Here is a 22,343-nt window from a genome sequence, read left to right as displayed (position 1 = left end):
TTCCTTCCGTCTCAGCTCATCGCTCACCGAGGTTTCTGCCAGTTGCTCTGGGCCGACCCCTCCATGGAGGCGGGATGGCCGCAGGAACTCAGATGGGAATGTGGGATCCTCTTTGCAGACATGCCCCGTCCATCTGTCTCTCCCCAGCTCTCCTTCCCAGCAGCAGGATCCGTCACTGTCCTGGGGCTGGTCTCTGGGGCACCCTGCACCCTCCACACACCAATCCTCTCTGCTGAACCCCTCTAGCTGGCAATAACAAGGCCCCCTAAGGTCCCAGTGGGCCACCCTCCACCCTGGCTTCCCCCTTCACCCCCCTCTCTCTGTTCCAGCCGCGGTGCCAGGGGAGGAGGAACCCGCCCCCCAGCCCAGCCTGGGGGAGCTCTCGGCCTCCGACGTCACCCACGACTCCGCCCTGCTCTCCTGGACCGTCCAGGCCGGGGACTTCGACTCCTTCCTCCTCCAGTACAAGGACGCGGAGGGCAAACCCCAGGCGCTGCCCGTGGATGGGGGATCCCGCACCGTCACCGTCGCCGACCTGGCCCCCTCCCGCCGATACAAGTTCAACCTCTACGGCATCTCCGGCCGCAAGCGCCTCGGCCCCGTCTCCACCGACGCCATCACAGGTCAGCGGCTGGACCCGGGGTGCCGACCCCGTCCCCTCCCACCCCCTTTGCTTTGCAGCGTGGTGGGGACAAGAGCTGCCAGCCGGGACCTTCCTGGGAAGACGCTTCCCAGACTCCAACCTCCGCAACCCGCCTACCGGCCATTCAATGGGTGGAGGAGTTTGGATAGGAATGGAGGGGTGGCTAGACAGCTGGATCGATGTGCATGGAGCAGACTGACTGACTGGAGCGATGTGCGTGGATCAGTGAGTGAATAGATAGATGGATGGCTGTCGATCGGGATTGGTGGGGGTGGATGGATGGATGGATGGATGTGTAGATGGGTGGCTGTCTATGGGCATGGATGGGGATGGAGGGATAGTCATGGATAGACAGATAGATGAATGGATGCGTATGAGGATGGAGGGATGTTTGGAGGCGTGGTTGGGGATGGATGGGTGTCATTGGGGATCTTTCCATTGATGCTGAAGGCTTTGGTTCACCCCCTTCTCTTTCTCTCTCATTTGTTCTTCCTTCCCCCCTCTCCTCCTGTCTGAGCTCAGCTCTCACTGAGGTTTCTGCCGGTCGCTCTGGGCTGACCCCTCCATGGAGGCTGGGTGGCCGCAGGCAACCGGGGAATGCGGGATCCTCTTTGCAGACATGCCCTGTCCGTCTGTCTCTCCCCAGCTCTCCTTCCCAGCAGCAGGACCTGGCTGTGTCCTGGGGCCGGTCCCTGGGGCTCCCTGCACCCTCCCCCTGCTAATCCTCTCTGCAGATCCCCTTTGGCTAGGAATTACCCGCCCCCCCAAGGACCCGGCAACCCACCCCTGCCCTACCCCAGCCTCCCCCTTCACCCCCCTCTCTCTGTTCCAGCCGCGGCGCCACGGGAGGAGGAACCTGCCCCCCAGCCCAGCCTGGGGGAGCTCTCGGCCTCCGACGTCACCCACGACTCCGCCCTGCTCTCCTGGACCATCCAGGCCAGGGACTTCGACTCCTTCCTCCTCCAGTACAAGGACGCGGAGGGCAAACCCCAGGCGCTGCCCGTGGACGGGGGATCCCGCACGGTCACCGTCGCCGACCTGGCCCCCTCCCACCGATACAAGTTCAACCTCTACGGCATCTCCGGCCGCAAGCGCCTCGGCCCCGTCTCCACCGACGCCGTCACAGGTCAGCGGCTGGACCCGGGGGCGCCGGCTCCGTCCCCTCCCGCCCCCTTTGCTTTGCAGCATGGTCGGGTTAACACGCAGCTCGGACACGTGGCGAACGGAGCCAGTTCCCACCTCCCCATGCTCACGGACTCGCCTGGCACGTCCACACCCAGCTGGCACCTGGGCCCTGAGACGGGCGCTGCCACGCGGTGGCTTTGACCATCTCAAACCAGAGTCCCCCCCCATAATCCCTAAGGGGGCAGGGTCCTCTCCTGCCTGGCCCCGGCTCGCTGGCCCCTTGGGCTCGCTGGCTCTTGTCCTGGGCCGGGTGAGCCCTCTCCAGGGTCGCTGGTCACCGCGGGGCTGGAGCTGCCGGGTCGGTGCCGCTGGCTTCTCGGAGCCGCACCAACCCCTCCGGGACCCGTGGGGCGCAGCAGGGACCCCTGAGCCGGCCTGTGTCTGCAGCTCCGAAGCCGAGCCCCCCGGGGCTGCGCCCGTCCGCCCCCTCGCTGGCTGGGCCCTGCCCCCGGGCTGCTGGTCCAGGTCACCCGCCCCACGCAGCCACCTCCCCGCAGCCCAGCGGGGAGCCAGGCCCTCTGTGCCCACCCGACGCCAGGCCGGCTGCGGCTGGGCTCGGGGTTAGCAGCCGCCGGAGCCGTCGTCCATTGGGCAGGAGACTCAGTCTGGGGCTCCAGAAGCTGGGAATCCCCTCAAGGCGGGGTGAGGGGGCTCACACAAATCTGCTCCCACCCCTTTCCTGCTGCTTCTTTCTCCCTTTCCTACACCCCACCCATCCCTCCTTCCCTCCCCCTGCCCCACGCCTGCCCTGCCCCCATCTCAGCACCACGAGCCACGTCTCTGCCCCCTTCCCTGGGGAACTCGGTGTCGGAGGGCTTTGCTCCCACGGCACCATCCACGCCACCAGTTCCACCCCACTGGGCGGCCCTCCTGCCCCGATCCCAGAGCTACAGGGTCTGCAGAGAGCCTGAGCCCGTTGCTGTGGGAGCCAGGGGCAGCCCCCATTTGCCTGACCAAGTGTTTCCGCACCCGGTGCCCCTCTCTCTGTTCCAGCCGCGGCGCCGCGGGAGGAGGAACCCGCCCCCCGGCCCAGCCTGGGGGAGCTCTCGGCCTCCGGCGTCACCCACGACTCCGCCCTGCTCTCCTGGACCGTCCAAGCCGGGGACTTCGACTCCTTCCTCCTCCAGTACCGGGACGCGGAGGGCAAACCCCAGGCGCTGCCCGTGGACGGGGGATCCCGCACAGTCACCGTCGCCAACCTGGCCCCCTCCCGCCGATACAAGTTCAACCTCTACGGCATCTCCGGCCGCAAGCGCCTCGGCCCCGTCTCCACCGACGCTGTCACAGGTCAGCGGCTGGACCCGGGGGCGCCGGCTCCGTCCCCTCCCTCCCCCTTTGCTTTGCAGTGGGCGGGGACAGCAGCTGCCAGCCGCTTCCCGGACTCCAACCCCCACCCCCCGTCTACCGGCCATTCAACAGATAGAGGAGTTTGGATGGGGATGGATGGGTGGATAGACAGACAGATGGATCAATGTGCATGGATGAATGAACGAATAGGTAGGTGGATGGCTGCGTATGGAAATCGAGGAGGAGGGATGGATGGATGGAGGGGATCTCATGGATGGATAGACTGATTAAGGATCTGTATGGGGATGAATGGATGGAGGGAAGGGATGGTCATCGATGGATAGATAGACGAATGCATGTCTAAGGGAAGAGATGGCAGGAGAGATGGAGAGATGAATGGATGTGTATGGGGATGGATGGCTAAGGGGATGGATGGATGAGGATGGGGATGGATGGATGCGGATGGGGATGGATGGATGGGGATGGAGCAGATGGATAAGGAGATGGATGGATGGGGGTGGATGGATAAGGAGATGAATGGACATGTATGGGGATGGATGGATATGGAGATGGATGGATGCGTATGGGGATGGATGGATGCGTCTGGGGATGGATGGAGTTTATGGATGGGTGTTTTGGGGGATTCACGGCAGAGGTGTGTGTGTCTGGGTAACCCCTCTGCAGGGGGCAGGTACAAGGGCTATGGTGGGTAAGGTCATGGGTGCCTGGATAGATGGATGTGACTGGCCGTGGATGGGTTGGAGGGGAGCGTATGAAGATGGTGATATGGGCGTGTCTGGGGCTGGATGGGGGTCAATGGGGATTTTTCCATTGATGCTGGAGGCTTTAGTTCACCCCCTTCTCTTTCTCTCTCACTTGTTCTTCCTTCCCCCCCTCTCCTCCCATCTCAGCTCAGCTCTCACCGAGGTTTGGGCCGACACCTCCACGGAGGCGGGGTGGCCGCGGGGAACCCAGGAATGCGGGATCCTCTTTGCAGACATGCCCCGTGCGTCTGTCTCTCCCCAGCTCTGCTTCCCAGCAGCAGGATCCGGCTGTGTCCTGGGGCCGGTCCCTGGGGCTCCCTGCACCCTCCTTCCGCTAATCCTCCCTGCTGATCCCCTCTGGCTAGGAATTACCCGCCCCCAAGGACCCGGCAAACTGCCCCCAAACCCAGCCGCACCCTTCACCCCCCTCTCTCTGTTCCAGCCGCGGCGCCGCAGGAGGAGGAACCCGCCCCCCAGCCCAGCCTGGGGGAGCTCTCAGCCTCCGGCCTCACCCACGACTCCGCCCTGCTCTCCTGGACCGTCCAGGCCGGGGACTTCGCCTCCTTCCTCCTCCAGTACAAGGACGCGGAGGGTAAACCCCAGGCGCTGCCCGTGGACGGGGGATCCCGCACGGTCACTGTCGCCAACCTGGCCCCCTCCCACCGATACAAGTTCAACCTCTACGGCATCTCCGGCCGCAAGCGCCTCGGCCCCGTCTCCACCGACGCCGTCACAGGTCAGTGGCTGCCGGGAGGAGGTTCCCAGCCAGCGCCTGCCTCCTTCCTTCTCCCCCCACAGGGTCTTTCCCAGGACCCCCCTTCACTGCTTTGCTTTTCCCCTGCCTTCCCACTCTCCCGCCTCACCTGTCCCTGCGCGGCGTTTCCTGCTCCGGGATCCTTCCCTCCTTGTCTCCCTTTGCCCCTTTCTTCTCTTGGGCATTTTTTCACTCCTCCTCTCTTCCCACCACCCCTCTGGCTGTCCCCTCTTCCGCCAGGGCCCCTTCCACATTCCTTCGCTCCCAACCACCCTCTTCCACATCCCTTTGCTTGGTGCAATCATGGCACCAGAGGCCACATCCAAGGGGTCTTGCCTCTGTCAGTCACTTTGCTCCCCTATTTCCACCCCACAGAGGGGCCACTTGCCCCGGACATCAGAGGTGACACTGCCTGAGTTTGCAGAGAGCCTGATCCCATCGCTCCTCAGTGGGGGAAGCTGCCTCTGTTTGCCCCACAGGCTGTTACCTCACCCTTAACTCTCCCACTCTGTTCCAACCACAGCGCCGCGGGAGGAGGGAGCCAGGATACGGCTCCGCCTGGGGCAGCTCTCGGCCTCCGACATCACCCATGACTCCCTTGATCTGTCCTGGACTGTGGAGGAAGGGACCTTCGACTCCTTCATCCTCCAGTACCGGGACGCGGAGGGCAACCCCCAGGCGCTGCCCGTGGACGGGGGATCCCGCACGGTCACCGTCGCCAACCTGGCCCCCTCCCGAAGATACAAGTTCAACCTCTACGGCATCTCCGGCCGCAAGCGCCTCGGCCCCGTCTCCACCGACGCTGTCACAGGTCAGCTCTCAGCTCTCTCCTCCCACCTTTCCCCCCCCGGCAGGTGCATGATGGGATAGAATCGCCCCCTTCTCTCCGTCCTGTGCCTCGTGGGGCAGGGGGAGGGTCCGAGGGACGCACTTTGAGTCGGGAAAATGCCAACTCGCCTCTCGAAACGCTGGCCAGGAAACAGGCTCGTACGGAGTCTTGGGCTCGGCGAAGGGACCTGGGACCCCTGGTCTGGGCCGCGTAGCCCTGGCCCTCGCCCCGGCCTGTGTTCGTGCTGGGCAGAACCAGCGGCGAGCTCGTCCACAAACAGCCCCTGTGGGTTTCACGTGAGCCAGGGACGGAGAGTCCGGCCTGGCCTGTGGGGATTGTCTGGCTGGCTAATTCCCCTCCCGGCTCTGTGCCGCTGGCCGCAATCGGCTCTGATCCACCCTCCTGCCCGCGCCATGGCCCGGGGCCGGCTGGGTCTGGCGCGTCCCAGCGGCAGCCAGGCCACCTGCAAAGAGACTGGCCTTTCGGCCGCTTGCCAAAGTGTTGCAGCTTTCATCCCGATCCCGAACAGGGGTGGGGTCTGGAGACGTGGGGTCCGGGCCGGGTCTGAGCTGCTCCCCTCCCCAGGCCGGCAGGAGGAGGAAGACGAGGAGGAGGAGGAGGAAGGTGCCTCGCAGCCCAAGCTGGGGGAGCTCTCGACCTCCGAGGTCACCAAAGACTCCGTCCGCCTCTCCTGGACCGTCCAGGCCGGGGCCTTCGACGCCTTCCTCCTCCAGTACCGGGACGCGGAGGGCAAACCCCAGGCGCTGCCCGCGGACGGGGCGTCCCGCACGCTCGTCGTGTCTGACCTGCTCCCCTCCCGCAAGTACAAGTTCAACCTCTACGGCGTCTCCGGCCCCAAGCGCCTCGGGCCCGTCTCCACCGACGCCGTCACAGGTCAGCCAGCCGGGGCCCCTCGCCATCTACCAGCCCCCTTCCTTCCGCAGGTCTTCCCTCCGCGGCCCAGCTGGGACCCCGGACTCCTGGGTTCTATCCCACCTCTGGGAGGGGAGTGGGGTGTGGTGGGTTAGAGCAGGGGGGCTGGGAGCCAGGACTCCTGGGTTCTCTCCCAGCTCTGCCTCTGACCTTCCGGGTGACCATGCAAAAAGCCCCATAACTGCCCCTTGCCTCAGTTTCCCCACCTGTAACATGGGGCTAATGATCCCATTGCGCCACTGACAAGCTGTGGGGACAGGCCCTTCCTCTTCTGGGCCTCACCCCTGCTCCTGACCCCCCATTCCTGTCCTCCCTCCGTCGCCCCCCCGCCCCCCGCGGCAGTTAACCCTTTCCACTCTGCACCGGAGCCCCATGGGACAAAAGTAACTAACCTGCTCCCAGGGCTCCTGGCCAGGTGCATGATGGGACAGAGTTAACCCCTTCTTGCCTGGCCCCAGCCCCCCGGGTGCCATCTCCCCCAGGGACAATTAACCCTGTCCTGCCCTTGCAGGAGCCTAACCCCCCTCCTGCCCCCGCAGCCTTCCCGGAAGCCTCCAGCGTGACGCCTGCCCGGCTGGACCAGCTGCTCATCTCCGAGGTGACCCCGACCTCGCTGCGGCTGAGCTGGGACGTGCCCGAGGGCGACTTCGACACCTTCCTCATCCGGTACCGGGACGCGGGCTGGGGGCCCGGGCTGGGGCCGGCGCCCGCCCAGGAGGTGCCGGTGCCGGGGGCCCAGCGCTCGGCCGTGCTGCGGGGGCTGCAGCCCAGCACCGAATACGGCCTGGCAGTGTACGGCCTGCGGCAGGGCGAGGAGACGGCCAACGTCCATGGGGCCGCGCAGACCAGCAGCCTCGGTACGGCCCCCCTGCGGCACCGAGCCCAGCTGCCCCCTCGTCCCAGCGCCCCCTGCTGCCCCCGCCCTGCCGCCCCCGCCCCACAGCCCAGCGCCCCTGTAACGAGGCTGGTTCTGGCGGGACCCCACGGAGAGGGGCCAATTCAGGACAAATCGCTCCGAGCAGGGCAGTCACAGCCCCGGGCTGGGGTTTCTGTGCACCCCAAGGCAAACCAAACCCGCCAGCCAGAGAGGACTTCGGTCTCACCCCACCGGCTCACCACAAGTCACACGAGCAATTCCCTTAGACACCCCAGTTTCCCAGCATCCCCACCAGCGCCCCTTGTTATGGGGAGGAATGGTTATGTAAACCAATACCCCAGAAAGAGAAAAGAGGTTCCCTCGATCCCAAAGGACCAAGCCCCAGACCCAGGTCAATGTACAGATCAGATCTCACCCCCAAATCACGCTGTGGCCAACCCTTTCGAATCTAAAATCTCGAGGTTTATTCGTAAAAGGAAAAGAAAGAGACGAGAGCAAGAGCTGGTGACATGGACTCACTGACGTCCAGCGTCCGGCCCTTAGGCCTCTCCCCGCCTGCCGGGCTGAGTCCCCCGGCGTGTCCGCCGTCCCGCAGTGGGTCAGGTGTGTCGCTCATGGTCCGTCATGGGCCACCCAGCAGGCTGGGCAGAGCTGACCCCCACTTGTCTGGGGGGTCCCCCAGGAGCAGAGCACCCGTGTGAACTGCAGACAGGCCAGAGCCAACACCGGCATCTTTAAATACAAAGTGACACCTGCACCCAGACGGCATAATCCCGACCAGCCACCCTCACCCCCCCGAGACACCGCATCCGACCCCCTTTGCACGAGAGCTGGGGCCACGACGGGAGCTTGGGTGCAACCATGTTCTACACGGTCCCAGTTCAAGTCAGTAGCATGACAGCCCCCTGCTGCCCCCTGCCCCATCCCTGGTGAGAGGGGCCGGGGGGCGGCGGGGGGTAGGACAGATGGAGGGTGTGGAGCCCGTGACAGAGGGAGGGAGGGACAGGCAGATGGGTGAGCGCCAGGGGGTGACGGTGGGGGGCACTGGTGGGTCTCAGCCCCCCCTCCCAGCTGGGGGGGACGGGGCTCCGCAGGCTGGTACTGTCCCCCCAGTGGTCATGCCCCCCTGACCCCCATGTCTCCCCAGAGCTGGAGAGCCCCCGGGACCTGCACTTCAGCGACGTCCGTGAGACCTCAGTGGGGGTCACCTGGGGGGCCCCGTCCACCCATGTCGACCGCTACAAGGTGTCCTTCCAGCTGAGCGAAGGGGGTAAGTGCCCCACAGCACCCCCCTGCTCCCCCCCACAGCGCCCCTCGCTGGCCCCCCACAGCGCCCCAAACCGACTCCCCACAGCACCCCTCGCTAGTCCCCCACAGCGCCCCCTGCTGCCCTCCCCAACACCCCAAACCGACTCCCCACAGCACCCCTCTCTGGCCCCCCACAGCGCCCCCTGCTGCCCTCCCCAACACCCCAAACCAGTTCCCCACTGTGCACCTCGCTGGCCCCCCACAATGCCCCAAACCGACTCCCCACAGTGCCCCTCGCTGCCCCCCACAGCGCCCCAAACCGACCCCCCCCCCACGGCGCCCACCACTGCTTCCACACTGTGGCCCCTGGCCCTCCCCCGCTGGCCCCTGCTGCACAGTGACTCCCCCCCATAGCGCCCCACACTGAGCACCCCAAAATGCCCCCAGAGCCCCCAAGAACTGCCTGCAGAACAGCGCCCCCTACTGGCCCTGTGCCCTGGCCCCGCCCCCACCGCGTCCTGACCCGCCTGTCGCCCCAGGGGAGCCGCAGAGCGTGATGGTCGCGGGCACCCGGCTGCAGACGACGCTCGAGGGGCTGATCCCCGGGGCCAGCTACGAGGTCAGCGTCATGGCCGTCCGGGGCTTCGAGGAGAGCGAGCCACTGGTGGGCTACGTCACCACGGGTAAGGGCCGGACGCCTGGGTCCCCTCCCCTGCTCTGGGGCCACCGGCCGGACGCCTGGGTCCCCTCCTCTGCCCCAGGGCCGGCGCTGGACAGCTGGGTCTGCTCCCCAGCCCCAGGGCCAGCACCCCATGCCACCGGCCAGACGCCTGGGTCCCCTCCTCTGCCCCAGGGCCAGCGCTGGACACCTGGGTCTGCTCCCCTGCCCCGGGGCCAGCACCCCATGCCACCGGCCGGACGCCTGGGTCCCCTCCCTTGCCATCCAGGGCAAGTGCCACAGCCTCCCCCCTGGATGCCTGGGCCCCCTCCCTTCCCCGACCCCAGGACGAGCACCCACCCCCCTGCCAGCCGGACGCCTGGGTCCTCTCGGCGGGGGCTGCCCTCTCTGATGCTCCGCGCTCTCTCCGCAGTCCCCGACGGCCCCTCGGACCTGCGTGCCATCAACGTCACCGAGGCCTCGGCCCTGCTGCGCTGGCGCCCGCCCCGGGCCCCCGTCCAGAGCTACGAGCTGAGCTACGGGCCCCCCGAAGGTGAACGCGGGGGCAGGGCGTCCCTCCCCTCCCCCGGCCTGCACCCGGCTCTCGCTGGCTCCCCGCCCTGGCGGGTGGCTCCGTCCCCGGGTCCCTGGCGCCCTTCGCCCGCCTGCCCCGGGTCCGGGCATCTCCGGGGCACTGGGCCATCGGCTCCCTCTGGCCTGGTGGCCCCTTGCCCGGCCCGGCTCCTTCAGCCTCCCCACGCCGGCATTGCATCCAAGGGGGGGTGTTGGGGGCAGCTCAGACGTGGGGGTCCCCAGCCCCCCCTCCTGGCCCCTCCCCTGCAGCCTGCCCCCCCCTCACCCCGGCTCTCCCCGCAGGCCCCGCGGTGACGGTGCGGCTCCCCGGGGCCCGGGCCGAGCACCCCCTGACCGGGCTGCGGCTGGACACCGAGTATCTCGTCAGCGTCCACGGGGTGACGGGGGGCAACCGCAGCTCCCCCGCCCGCGCCACCTTCACCACCGGTACGGGGGGCGCAGGGAGGGGGGTCACGGGGAGGGGGAAGCTGTGAGGGGAGGGGGGTCATGGGGAGGGGTGGGGGATGGTGGGGGGAGGGGGATCACGGGGAGGGGTGGGGCAAGCAGTGAGGGGAGGGGGCTGTTGGTGGGGGGAGGGGGGTCACGTGGAGGGGGAAGGTCGGGGGGTCCCTGTTTCACTCTCCCCTCCCCCAGGGCTGGATGCCCCCCGGGACCTGCAAGCCACTGACGTGACCCCCCGCAGCGCCCGGCTCTCCTGGACCCCCCCACGTGTCCCCCCCGCTGGCTACCTGCTCAGCTACGAGACACCCTCCGGCCAAACGCAGGTACCTGGACCCCCAGACCCCACCCCAGCCCCCTGCCTGCTCAGCCCCCCCTACAGCCCCCCCGTTCCCTCCCCAACCCTTGCCACAGCCCCCCCAACATCCCGCCCCTCTCTCCACCCTCCCCCCCGGCTCCCCCCACATCCCCCCACCAGCCCCATCGCTGCCCCCTGCCCCTCCCCCACCCCCCCAGCCCATCACCCCCCCTCACTCCCTCTCCCCCCAGGAGATCCCCCTGGGCTCAGACGCGGCCTCCTATCAGCTGAGCAACCTGAGCCCGTCCAGCCGCTACCAGGTCCAGGTGCAGGCGATCCGGGGGGGCCTCCCCAGCACCCCCATCGCCACCTCCTTCAACACCGGTGAGCCGCAGGACGCCTGGGTTCTAGCCTGGCTCGGGGGAGGGGGGGCTAGTGGGTGGTTACAGCCGGAGGGCTGGGAGCCAGGACTCTTGGGGTCTCTCCTGGCTCGGGGAGGGGAGTGGGGTCTAGTGGTTGGAGGGGGTGGGGCTGGGATCCCGGATACCTGGGTTCCATCCCAGCTCTGGGAGGGGAGTGGGGCCGAGATCCAGGACTCCTGGGTTCTCTCCGCCGGTCTGGGAGGGGAGTGGGGTCTGGTGGGTTAGAGCAGGGGTGGGGCTGAGATCCCGGACTCCTGGGTTCTGTCCTGGCTCGGAGAAGGGAGTGGGGTCTGGTGGTTGGAGGGGGTGGGGCTGGGATCCCGGACGCCTGGGTTCCATTCTCGCCTCTCCGCGCAGTCTGGCTGACCCACCCCTTCCCCCGGGACTGCGTGGAGGAGCAGCTGAACGGGCCGGGCCCCTCCCGCGAGGTGACCATCTACCTGGGGGGCGACAGGCAGCGCCCCCTGCAGGTCTACTGCGACATGGAGACCGACGGGGGCGGCTGGCTGGTGAGTGCGGGGCTGGGATGACACACCCGCCCCGGGGGGGCAGCGGGGCCGAGTGTGTGTCTCTGAGTCCCCCCCTCGACTCCCCCCAGGTGTTCCAGCGCCGCATGGACGGCGAGACGGATTTCTGGCGCGACTGGCAGGAGTACGCCCAGGGCTTCGGGAACCGGTCCCGCGAGTTCTGGCTGGGTGAGGGAGAGAACCCAGGCGTCCGGGCGGCCCTGCGATCCCCAGACCCCCGCTCCCCCCGAGCCGGGAGAGAACCCAGGAGTCCGGGCGGCCCTGCGATCGCCCCCGACGCCCGCTCCCCCCAGAGCCGGGAGAGAACCCAGGAGTCCGGGCGGCCCCCCCACCCCCTCCCCTGGCGGAGCTGGGAGAGAACCCAGGGGTCCAGGCGGCCCTGCGATCCCCCCTGATCCCCGCTCCCCCCAGAGCTGGAAGAGAACCCAGGAGTCCGGGCAGCCTTGCGATCCCCCCTGACCCCCACTCCCCCCCCGAGCCGGGAGAGAATTGTCTGGGTGGCCCTGCGATCCCCCCTGATCCCCGCTCCCCCCAGAGCCGGGAGAGAACCCAGGCGTCCGGGCTGCCCCTGGCGCAGCAGGGAGAGAACCCAGGGGTCCCAGGCTGCCCTGTGAGCCCCCAGACCCCCCTCCCCCCCCGAGCCGGGAGAGAACCCAGGCGTCCGGGCTGCCCCTGGCGCAGCAGGGAGAGAACCCAGGGGTCCCAGGCTGCCCTGTGAGCCCCCAGACCCCCGCTCCCCCCCGAGCCGGGAGAGAACCCAGGCGTCCGGGCAGCCCCTGGCGCAGCAGGGAGAGAACCCAGGGGTCCCAGGCTGCCCTGTGAGCCCCCAGACCCCCCTCCCCCCGAGCCGGGAGAGAACCCAGGCGTCCGGGCTGCCCCTGGCGCAGCAGGGAGAGAACCCAGGCGTCCTGCCCCCAGGTAACGACGCCCTGCACCAGCTGACGGCGGCCGGGGAGCAGGAGCTGCGGGTGGATCTTCGGGCCGGCGCCGAGGCCGCCTACGCCCGGTACCAGCGGTTCCGGGTCGACCCCCCCAGCGAGCATTACCGCCTCCACCTGGACGGCTACCGCGGCACGGCCGGTGAGGGGCAGAGGGGCGGCCGGGGGGGCGCTGGCGAAAGAGAGGCGGGGGTCGCCAGTGGGGAAGGAAAGGGGGGGTCATGATGGGGGGTGCTGGCGGAGGGGGCAGAACAGATTGGGGGCAGAGGAGGAGGATGGGGGGCAGCAGGGGGTTGCTATGTCAGGGGTCAGTGGATTGGGGGGTCCGTGTCCCGGGGGGGCTGGGGGGACAGCAGGAGTTGCTATGTTGTGGGTCAGTGGATTGGGGGGGTCCGTGTCCCGGGGGGGGGGCTGGGTGGACAGTGAAGGGATTGCTATGTCGGGGGGGTTAGTGGATGGAGGGTCTGTGTCCCGGGGGACATGGGTAGGGGATGGGGGGGTCTGTGTCCCAGGGAGGGCTGGGGGGGCAGTGGGGGTTGCGATTTGGGGGGGGTCAGTGGATGAGGGGGGTCTGTGCCCCGGGGGGGCTGGGGGGGCAGTGGGGGTTGCGATTTTGGGGGGGTCAGTGGATGGGGGGTTCTGTGTCCTGGGGGGTCTGGGTGGACAGTGAGGGGGTTGCTATGTTGGGGGCTCAGTGGATGGGGGGTTTGTGTCCCGGGGGGGCTGGGGGGCAGTGGGGGTTGCTATGTTGGGGGGTCAGTGAATGGGGGGTCTGTGCCCCAGGGGGGCTGGGGAGGACAGCAGGGGGGGTCCATGTCCCAGGGGTGGTTGGGGGAGGGGTGCTGAACCCCCAGCCCCCCTCACCCCCTGCCCTCCCCCCAGGCGATGCGCTGAGCTACCACTCGGGCAGTGTCTTCTCGACCCGGGACCGGGACCCCAACCGGCTGCTGATCCCCTGCGCGGTGTCGTACCGGGGGGCCTGGTGGTACCGAAACTGCCACTATGCCAACCTCAACGGGCTCTACGGCAGCGGCCGGGACCACCAGGTACCGCCCGCCCGGACGCCTGGGTTCTCTGCCCGCTGCGGGGGGCAGGACGCCTGGGTTCTGTCCTGGCTCGGGGGAGGGGGGGCTGCTGGTGAGAGCGGGGCGGGTGGGGGGAGCCAGGATGCCTGGGTTCTCTCCCGGCTCTGGGGGCAGGGGCGGTGGCAGGATGCCTGGGTTCTCTCCCGGCTCTGGGGGCAGGAGGGGTGTCAGGATGCCTGGGTTCTCTCCCAGCTCTGGGGGCAGGAGGGGTGTCAGGATGCCTGGGTTCTCTCCCGGCTCTGGGGGCAGGAGGGGTGTCAGGATGCCTGGGTTCTCTCCCGGCTCTGGGGGCAGGGGCGGTGGCAGGATGCCTGGGTTCTCTCCCGGCTCTGGGGGCAGGAGGGGTGTCAGGATGCCTGGGTTCTCTCCCGGCTCTGGGGGCAGGAGGGGTGTCAGGATGCCTGGGTTCTCTCCCGGCTCTGGGGGCAGGAGGAGTGGCAGGATGCCTGGGTTCTCTCCCGGCTCTGGGGGCAGGAGGAGTGGCAGGATGCCTGGGTTCTCTCCTGGCTCTGGGGGCAGGGGCGGTGGCAGGATGCCTGGGTTCTCTCCCGGCTCTGGGGGCAGGAGGGGTGTCAGGATGCCTGGGTTCTCTCCCAGCTCTGGGGGCAGGAGGGGTGTCAGGATGCCTGGGTTCTCTCCCGGCTCTGGGGGCAGGAGGAGTGGCAGGATGCCTGGGTTCTCTCCCGGCTCTGGGGGCAGGAGGGGTGTCAGGATGCCTGGGTTCTCTCCCGGCTCTGGGGGCAGGGGCAGTGTCAGGATGCCAGGGTTCTCTCCCGGCTCTGGGGGCAGGGGCGGTGGCAGGATGCCTGGGTTCTCTCCCGGCTCTGGGGGCGGGGGAGGCTGGTGGGGAGAGCAGGGGTGGGGACTGGGAGCCAGGACGCCTGGGTTGGCCCATCCCAGGGCAGAAAATTAACTCCTTCCCATCCAACACGTCCAAGCCAGTTGGGAAACTGAGTCACGGATTGCATTTAGAAGTTGCTGAGGGGGCCAGTGCTGGGGAGTCTTTCACCCCCCATTTCTGCCCCCCCCCAGGGCGTGAACTGGTTTAACTGGAAAGGCTTCGAGTTCTCCATCCCCTTCACCGAGATGAAGCTGCGGCCACGGCGGGGCTGAGCTGGCCGGACGGACAGACGGACGCAGGAGGGAGGGAGAGAGAGCAAGCGAGCGAGCGAGACCGCAGCACTGCCGGGCGCCACCAGGGGAAGCCGGGGCATCACGAGGAGACCCCCCCCCATGGGGCCCTTCCACCCCCCCATGAGACCCCCTCCCCCACAGAGCCCCCAATGCTTAATTCCCTCCCCTCACCTAGCCCCTCCCACACACCCCTGGGGGGTCCCTGCTCCCCACAGTGAAGGGGGGGGGGTCTGTGCAGCAGGCCCAGCCCGAAGGGGGCACCCCAATCCAGCCTGGCGGGGGGGCGGGGCAGATGGAACTCAGGAGTCCTAACCCCCAGCTCCTCTGGGGCTCCCATCACCTCCCCACTCAGAAGCGGGGGGCCTGTGGGGAGACAGGGGAGCGAGCGGTGACCCCATGGGTGGTGGAGCGACGGAGACGGATGGACCCAAAGCACCTTTATTCTGACTGAAACGGCCCAGATGGGCGAGGACCTTGGGGAGGGCAGAGTTAAGGGGGTTTGCGGGGAAACGGGGGGGGCAGAGTTAAGGGGGTTTGCAGGGGGCTGTACAGAGTCTATTGAGTGATATAGTTTATATATTAAAAACACAGCTGAAATTGTTACAAAACCCCCCAGTGAGTGAGAAACTGTTGGGGCCAGGGACAGGTGTGGGGTGGAGGCTCCCCATGACCTGGAGGGATGCGGGGGGGGATATGAGGGGCTTGGGGAGGGGTCCCTGGGGCACAGAGTACAATGGGGGGTTGGGGGGCTCACTGCAGTGGTGGGTCAGTGAGGGGTTCAGGACGGCAAGAGGGTCACCTGGGGTCACTGGTGGGATGGGGGTTGGGGCCGTGGGGAGGTGACTGGGAGTCACGGGGGTTCAGGGAGATGTGACAGGATCCCTGGGGTGCTGCGTGGCACCGCTGGGCCCCCTTCACGCTCCAGCCGGGGCTGGCTCTCACAGAGCTAGGCCAGTGAGCTGCAGCAAACCCTCCAGGTGCTGTGATCACTCAGCCCCATGGGAAGCCCCACACCTGGCGAGGTCGCATGAAGGCTCCCAGAGCCACCCCCTATTCGCACACAGAGAGAGGCCCCAGCCAGTCCCCCCCAGCCCCCAGCCTTGCACCCCAGAGCTGGGCCGACCTGTCCTGGGCAGCAGCCTGGCCAGTGTGAGTTCATTACCCGCCCGCCCCCCCGGCTGTGGGGAGGACACGCCCCAGCCTTTGTACCGGAGCGGAGACCCCGAGCGCGCCGAGCAAACCCCCTGTTTTAGGGACAATAGAAACCAGGTTTATTCACGCCAGAGCCAGACGGGAGGCGATTAGCCGAAGGGCCGCGCTCGTTACCAAAGCGAACGCCCGGTGAGCGCACCGGCTACAGCTGACGGCTCCTCGCAGGCGGGCTTGGCTCACCCGTTCTCTCGCCCCACGGGACGTTTCTTCGTAGCACCCGGGCCTCTCCCTGCAGCCTGGGGCCAGTCTCCTCGGTCAGAGGCTTTGTCTGCCCAGCGGCCGCGTGGCCGGGGGAGGAGAAGGGCCAACGCATGAGGCCCCGTCCCCTCGTTTCTGCCCTCGGCCCCTGTGCCTACGACACTCGCCCAGACGTCCCGCTGGGCTTTGCTGAGTCCCGGGGCCGGTCGATCCCCCGGCCTGGCCTTGTGCACCCGGGTCGCAGAGCAGAGCAGCCCCGGCACATGGGGCTTGGGCAGCCCTCAGGGTCGAGGAGCGCCCGCCTGGGGGTGGGTCACCGCCGGTCCCAGTAGCCCCCCCACAGCAGCAGCTCACAGCTCCCTGCACCCCAACGTGGCCCACGTTGGGAGAGGCCAGCGGGTCTCAGCAGCTCACGGGTTTCACACGACACCTCACACGGGCGCTGGGAATGAGGGAGACGGGGCCCAGGGCGCTGCTTTGAGGCGCAGGGGCTCACGGGAGGCTCAGCAGGGGTACCAGGGGTGGTGGGGGGGTTAAGGGCAGCAGTGGGGGCTATGGGGTCACTAGGGGCTCGGGGGGCTCACGGAGGGGCCCCCGGGGCAGGACGCGGAAGGGCGGGCAGCGCACCACGGTGCCGTACAGGCCCCGCAGGGACGGGAGGGCGCCGGGGGGGGCTAGGGGGTCACGGGGGGCTCGGGAAGGGGCCCCCGGGGCAGGACGCGGAAGGGCGGGCAGCGCACCACGGTGCCGTACAGGCCCCGCAGGGACGGGAGGGCGCCGGGGGGGGCTAGGGGGTCACGGGGGGCTCGGGGAGGGGCCCCCGGGGCAGGACGCGGAAGGGTGGGCAGCGCACCACGGTGCCGTACAGGCCCCGCAGGGACGGGAGGGCGCCGGGGGGGGGGCTAGGGGGTCACTGGGGGCTCGGGGGGCTCGGGGAGGGGCCCCCGGGGCAGGAGGCGGACGCGGAAGGGCGGGCAGCGCACCACGGTGCCGTACAGGCCCCGCAGGGACGGGAGGGCGCCGGGCGCGGGCGGCTCCAGCCGGAACTCGCGCAGGACGTGCCCGAGGAAGACGAAGATCTCGGCCCGGGCCAGCGTCTCCCCCAGGCAGGCCCGAGCCCCACAGCTGAAGGGCAGCAGGTTGCGCTGGGCCAGCCGGGGGTCGTCCGCCTCCAGGAACCGCTCTGCGGGAGTGGGAGAGAGCCATCAGCCAGGACCCAGGTGTCCGGGCACCGCCCCCCCGCCCCCCATGAGAATCGGAGGCCCAGGTGTTCATCCCCGTAGCTGGGGGAGGGGCCCAGGGGAAGTTGGGGGGCAAGGGGGGGGCCGTACCTGGCCTGAACTCCAGGGGGCGGCTCCAGGTGCCCTCGTCGTGGTGGGCGGCGAAGAGGTTGGGGATCACGGTGGTGCCCTTGGGGATGGTGAAGCCCAGGAGGCTGCAGAGACAAGGGGGGGTCAGATGAGAGAAGGAGCCTGGTGTCCCGCATGGTGCTGTGGGGCAGGCCGTGGGGCAGGGCGGGGGAGGGGTACCTGGTGTCCCGTGTGGTGCTGTGGGGCAGGGTGGGGGATGGGGGCAGGGAAGCCGTTGGGCAGGGCGGGGATGGGGGCCGTGGGGCAGGGGAGGGGAGGGGTACTTGGTGTCCCACATGGAGCTGTGGGGCAGGGCGGGGGAGGGGTACCTGGTGTCCCCCGTGATGCTGTGGGGCGGGCCGTGGGGCAGGGCGGGGGAGGGGTACCTGGTGTCCCGTGTGGTGCTGTGGGGCAGGGCAGGGATGGGGGCCGTGGGGCAGGGGAGGGGAGGGGTACTTGGTGTCCCCCATGATGCTGTGGGGCGGGGCGGCGGATGGGGGCAGGGAGGCCGAGGGGCAGGGCGGGGGAGGGGTACCTGGTGTCCCGCGTGGTGCTGTGGGGCAGGGCGAGGGGCGCCACGGGGCGCAAACGCAGCGTCTCGGAGATGGTGGCGCTGAGCAGGGGCAGCCGGTCCCGGTCCCCATAGCTGGGGGGGCGCTCAGGGCCCAGCACCCGCTGCAGCTCCGCGTGGATCCCGTCCTGGACCTGTGGGGGGACCCCATGGACACTGACCCCACCCATAGAGCCCCCCATAGACACTGACCGCCCCCATCAGAGATCACCCACTGCTTTATGGGGGGGGAGGATCGTCCTGCCTGCTGTACAAATGGGGAAACTGAGGCAAGGAGAGATGGGACTTGGTCAAGGTCACCCACAGAGACCCCACGAACTCCTCCCAAGACACCAGCCCCCCAACCACTGAGTCCCTCGTCCACACCCCCAGCAAGCCCTGGCGACACCCCCAGACAAGCAGGGCAGTCATGGGGCAGGAGTTTGGGAGGGGAGATCGGTGGGGAGGTACTGGGGGTACACGGAGGGTCGGAGGTACAGGGGTTTGGAGACACACGTGGGGTGGTGCAGCAGGAAGGCCACAGCCCAGGTGAGCGGGGCGCCTGAGGAGGATCAGGGGGTAGGGGGAGGTTTGGGGGTACGGGGGTTTGGAGGCGCACGTGGGGTGGTGCGGCAGGAAGGCCACAGCCCAGGTGAGCAGGGCAGCTGTGGAGGATCAGGGGGTTCGGGGACGTTTGGGGGTTCGGGGACTTGGGGGTTCGGGGGTCACCTGGGGGTGGTGCGGCAGGAAGGCCACAGCCCAGGTGAGCGGGGTGGCTGTGGAGGATCAGGGGGTACAGGGGTTTGGGGGTACAGGGGTTTGGGGGTTCGAGGCTCACCTGGGGGTGGTGCAGCAGGAAGGCCACAGCCCAGGTGAGCAGGGCGGCCGTGGTCTCGGTGCCCCCGATGAAGAGGTCGACGAGCGCCATGTGAACGTGCTCCGGGGTGAGCCCCCCCTCGGCCGTGGGGTCCCCCCCGCCCCCCGCCCCCCGCCGCTCCTCCAGCAGCTGCAGCATGTGATCCACCATGTCCCGGGCGCACTCGGGGCGCAGCGACTCCTGGGGGGACATGGGGGTGAGGGAAGGGAATGGGGAGCCCCAAACCCCACACTAGGGACCCTCCACCCCCGCCCCAGAGACCCTGCACCCCGCCCCCCAAACCCCGCCCCGGGGACCCTCCACCCCTGCTCCGGAGACACCCCCACCCCGCCCCGCGGACCCTCCACCCTGTACCCCAGAGACCCCGATCCCATACACCACCCCGACTCCCACCCCTGCCCCAGAGACCCCCAACCCCCACCCCATACCCCGCCCCCCGGGAAACCCCCTCATCCTGGAGAACCCCCAGCCCCCCCAGACAGTTTCATCCCCGGGGAGCCGCCCTCCAGCCCCCCGCGTCTCTCCCCCAAGTTTCCCCTCCCCCAGCCCCCCCCACCTGGTGCCGCTGGATCTGGGCCCGGACGAAGGCGTCTCGGAACCGCACCTGGCGCAGGAGCCGCCGCAGGGCCCCGCTGGGGAACACCTGGGGGGGACCCCGAGACTGAGACTCCGGCGCCCCCTGCTGGGCCCCCCACAGCGACACCCCCCTCCCCGCGCCCCCGTTCCCTGCGTGCCCCCCCAGCGCCCCCTGCAGCTCCCCCGCTCTGCAGCTCCCCCCGCCGGCCCCCACAGCGACACCCCCCTCCTCGCCCCACAGCGCCCCCGCTCCCTGCTGGCCCCCCCACAGCGCAACCCTCCTCCCCCCAGCGCCCCCCACACCCCGCCCCCTCACCCTCAGCAGGGGCAGCGCGTCCAGCGCCCGCACGGCGCCCCGGCCCCACAGCGCCACCAGCTCCGTGATACAGTCGTGGATGTCCCGGGTGGCGGCGGCGTCCGGCATCTGCGGGGAGGGAGCGGGACGGAGCCCCCCAAATCCCCCCCGGCCCAGACTGGGCGCCAGGGGGCCCTGCCCCGCCTCCCCGGATGCCTGGGTCCCCTAGGGGTGCGCTCCCTGCCCCGCCTCCCCGGATGCCTGGGTCCCCTAGGGGTGCGCTCTGTCCTCCACCTCCCCGGGCCCTGGGTCCCCTACGGGTGCGCTCCCTGCCCTGCCGTCCCGGACGCCTGGGTCCCCTAGGGGTGCGCTCCCTGCCCCGCCGCCCCGGATGCCTGGGTCCCAGGGGTACGGGGTCCCCTCCCCTCCTCCAGGTGCTGGGAGCTGAGTCCCAATGGGGTGCTGTCCCGGATACCTGTGTCCCCTAGGGGTGCGCTCTGTCCCCCACCTCCCCGGACGCCTGCGTCCCCTAGGGGTGCACTCCCCGTCCCGGACACCTGGGTCCCGACCCCGCGCTCACCATGGGGCCGAAGGCCATAGCACAGATGGTGCGACACGTCTGCAGCGAGAAATCTTGGGCCACGTCCACAGCGGCCCCCCCATAGCTACGGAAAACCTGGGGGGCAGAGAGAGGTAAAGGGGGTCCAGCGCCCCCCGGGTCCCTGGGTCCAGGCCAAGGCGGATCCCCGGCGGGGGAGGGGGGAGGGGGCAGGGCAGATCCGGGTTCCCGGCCCGGGCCGGGGGGAGTATGGGCGGGAAGTGAGATGTCGTGGGGGTCCCTGTTGGGGGGTTTCCTTAGGGCGAGTGCCCACGGGAGGGGGAGGGGTGGGGGTTCCCAAGGGTGAAGGGGGTCCCCATGGGCGGTGGCATTTCCCTGGGGTTAAGCAGGTCCCAGGGGCGGTCCCCGGGGTGAAGGGGGATCCCTGGGATGAAGACGTTCCCTATGGGGGGAGGGAGTTCCCTGGGGTTAAGGGGTCCTGGGGGGTCCCGGGCGTTAGGGGGCCCCTTGGGTTAGGGGGTCCCTGGGGTGAAGGGGGATGGGAGTTCCCTGGGGTTAGGGGGTCCTGGGGAGTCCCGGGGGTTGGGGTCCCCTGGGATGAAGGGGGGTGGGAGTTCCCTGGGGTTAGGGGGTCCCGGGGGGCCCCTGGGGTGAGGGGGCCCCTGGGGTGAAGGAGGGTGGGAGTTCCCTGGGGTTAGGGGGTCCCGGGGGGCCCCTGGGGTGAGGGGACCCCTGGGGTGAAGGAGGGTGGGAGTTCCCTGGGGTTAGGGGGTCCCGGGGGGCCCCTGGGGTGAGGGGGTGCCTGGGGTGAAGGGGGGTGGGAGTTCCCTGGGGTTAGGGGGTCCTGGGGAGTCCCGGGGGTTGGGGTCCCCTGGGGTGAGGGGGGGTGGGAGTTCCCTGGGGTTAGGGGGTCCCGGGGGGCCCTCACCTGGCAGAGCGCGGCCGCCTGGGCCCCCAGCACCGGGTCCAGCTGGAGGCGCTGGGCGCGGGCCAGGGCCGAGTGAGCCACTTTGCGCTGCAGCCGCCAGCCGGGGGTGAAGTCACCCAGGGACAGATCGTGGCCCCCCAGGGAGATGAGATCCGCTGCAGGGGGGGAGGGGAGGGTTAGTGACCGGCTGGGAGAGACCCCCCCACGCCCCCCGGGACCTGCCCCCATCCCGTCCCCGTATTAACTCTGGACCCTACTGATGGCAGGACCCAGGGGAGTCAGAGCTCCGAGAGCTGGAGGAGGGCTGATCCCCCCTAGATAGCTTCATGAACAGCCCCCCAGAGTCCTCTGGCAACACATCCCCCACCCTCACCCCACAGCCCCCCCAAACAGCCCCAGCCACCATCTCAACCCCCTCAGTCCCCAGCCCCCCATTACCAACGAAGCTGGAGGGGCGCCCGGCGAAATCGGACCATTTCTGGGTCAGCGCCTGGCGGATGGAGTCCACGCTGTTCAGCACCACCACGTCTGGGGGCACACGCGCCGGGGGGGGTCAGCTGGGGTTTTAACCCTTCCCCCCCCGCCTCTAGCGCAACTGGGGGGAGGCTGGGGTTAACAGGGGGACCCCGGCCAGGTCAGAGCAGGGAGGGAACAAGCTGGGGGCACCCGGCCAGGGCCCATGGGCAAAAGGGGGAGGCCATGGGGGGAGGGGCCCCTGGGCAGGACACATGGGGCAAGGGGGGCCCAGTGGGGAGAAGGAAGGAGGCGGGGGGGGGGCCCTGGCCTGGGCACATGGGGAAAGGGGGGGCCCTGCAGGGGAGGGGTCCAGCTGGGGAGGGGCCTGGGGCCAGGGCACATGGGGGAAGGAAGGGGGGCCCAGTGGGGGAGGGGCCGGGGCACAGGGGGGAAGGGGGGCCCCAGGGGGTTCCGGCAGGGGGGCCCCAGCCCCGCTCACCTTTGGCCCCGAAGCGGAGCCGGTAGACGGGCCCATAGCGCCGGGCGAGCTCCAGCAGGTGCAGGGGCAGCTCAGGGTGCAGCATGGGGGGCAGCCCCCCCACCAGGGGCAGGGCCCACGGGCCAGGCAGGGAGCTCAAGCCGCCCCCCCCGCAAGCCCCCCGCCTGCCCCCCAGCACGGCCAGGGCCAGCAGCACCAGCAGCAGGAGCAGGGCGGCCGTCAGCATGGCT

General features: G+C 69.3%; 2 protein-coding genes across 2 annotated transcripts in view; one reads left to right on the top strand and one right to left on the bottom strand.

Moving 5' to 3' along the window:
• Positions 1-14,732, top strand: part of TNXB (tenascin XB) — a 95,335-nt gene extending 80,603 nt beyond the window's left edge. Inside the window, exons 36-53 of the mRNA XM_074970743.1 lie at positions 330-623; positions 1,476-1,769; positions 2,822-3,115; positions 4,322-4,615; positions 5,157-5,444; positions 6,048-6,356; positions 6,935-7,252; positions 8,420-8,542; positions 9,060-9,203; positions 9,612-9,731; positions 10,055-10,198; positions 10,406-10,536; positions 10,760-10,892; positions 11,288-11,439; positions 11,529-11,625; positions 12,376-12,537; positions 13,278-13,441; positions 14,513-14,732. Of these exons, the coding sequence (XP_074826844.1) occupies positions 330-623; positions 1,476-1,769; positions 2,822-3,115; positions 4,322-4,615; positions 5,157-5,444; positions 6,048-6,356; positions 6,935-7,252; positions 8,420-8,542; positions 9,060-9,203; positions 9,612-9,731; positions 10,055-10,198; positions 10,406-10,536; positions 10,760-10,892; positions 11,288-11,439; positions 11,529-11,625; positions 12,376-12,537; positions 13,278-13,441; positions 14,513-14,593 (3,542 nt within the window). The 3' untranslated portion in view covers positions 14,594-14,732. The remainder of the gene's footprint in view (positions 1-329; positions 624-1,475; positions 1,770-2,821; positions 3,116-4,321; positions 4,616-5,156; positions 5,445-6,047; positions 6,357-6,934; positions 7,253-8,419; positions 8,543-9,059; positions 9,204-9,611; positions 9,732-10,054; positions 10,199-10,405; positions 10,537-10,759; positions 10,893-11,287; positions 11,440-11,528; positions 11,626-12,375; positions 12,538-13,277; positions 13,442-14,512) is intronic.
• A 2,194-nt stretch (positions 14,733-16,926) lies between these two features.
• Positions 16,927-22,198, bottom strand: CYP21A2 (cytochrome P450 family 21 subfamily A member 2). Its single transcript, XM_074970742.1, has 11 exons — positions 22,114-22,198; positions 21,597-21,686; positions 21,159-21,313; positions 20,252-20,347; positions 19,693-19,800; positions 19,357-19,443; positions 18,916-18,980; positions 18,762-18,867; positions 17,909-18,078; positions 17,356-17,459; positions 16,927-17,207 (listed from the first exon to the last, which is right to left on the bottom strand). Exons 1-11 carry the CDS (start codon positions 22,196-22,198, stop codon positions 16,927-16,929), a joined length of 1,347 nt encoding a protein of 448 aa, XP_074826843.1.
• Between the last annotated feature and the right edge of the window lie 145 nt (positions 22,199-22,343).

Source organism: Natator depressus, chromosome 14, assembly GCF_965152275.1.
Source record: "Natator depressus isolate rNatDep1 chromosome 14, rNatDep2.hap1, whole genome shotgun sequence".
Taxonomy (NCBI): Eukaryota; Metazoa; Chordata; order Testudines; family Cheloniidae; genus Natator; species Natator depressus.
This window is presented reverse-complemented; position numbering and strand designations above follow the sequence as displayed.

What these genes read in the sequence shown, in the direction of transcription:
- CYP21A2 (XM_074970742.1), bottom strand. Translation starts at nt 22,198, where the DNA reads ATGCTGCACCCTGAGCTGCCCCTGCACCTGCTGGAGCTCGCCCGGCGC. An exon ending in TCCTGCTGCACCACCCCCAG is followed by an intron (nt 18,079 to 18,761) that starts GTGAGCCTCGAA and finishes GTCCCCCCACAG; the next exon opens with GTCCAGGACGGGATCCACGC. An exon ending in AGCACCACGCGGGACACCAG is followed by an intron (nt 17,460 to 17,908) that starts GTACCCCTCCCC and finishes TTGTCTCTGCAG; the next exon opens with CCTCCTGGGCTTCACCATCC.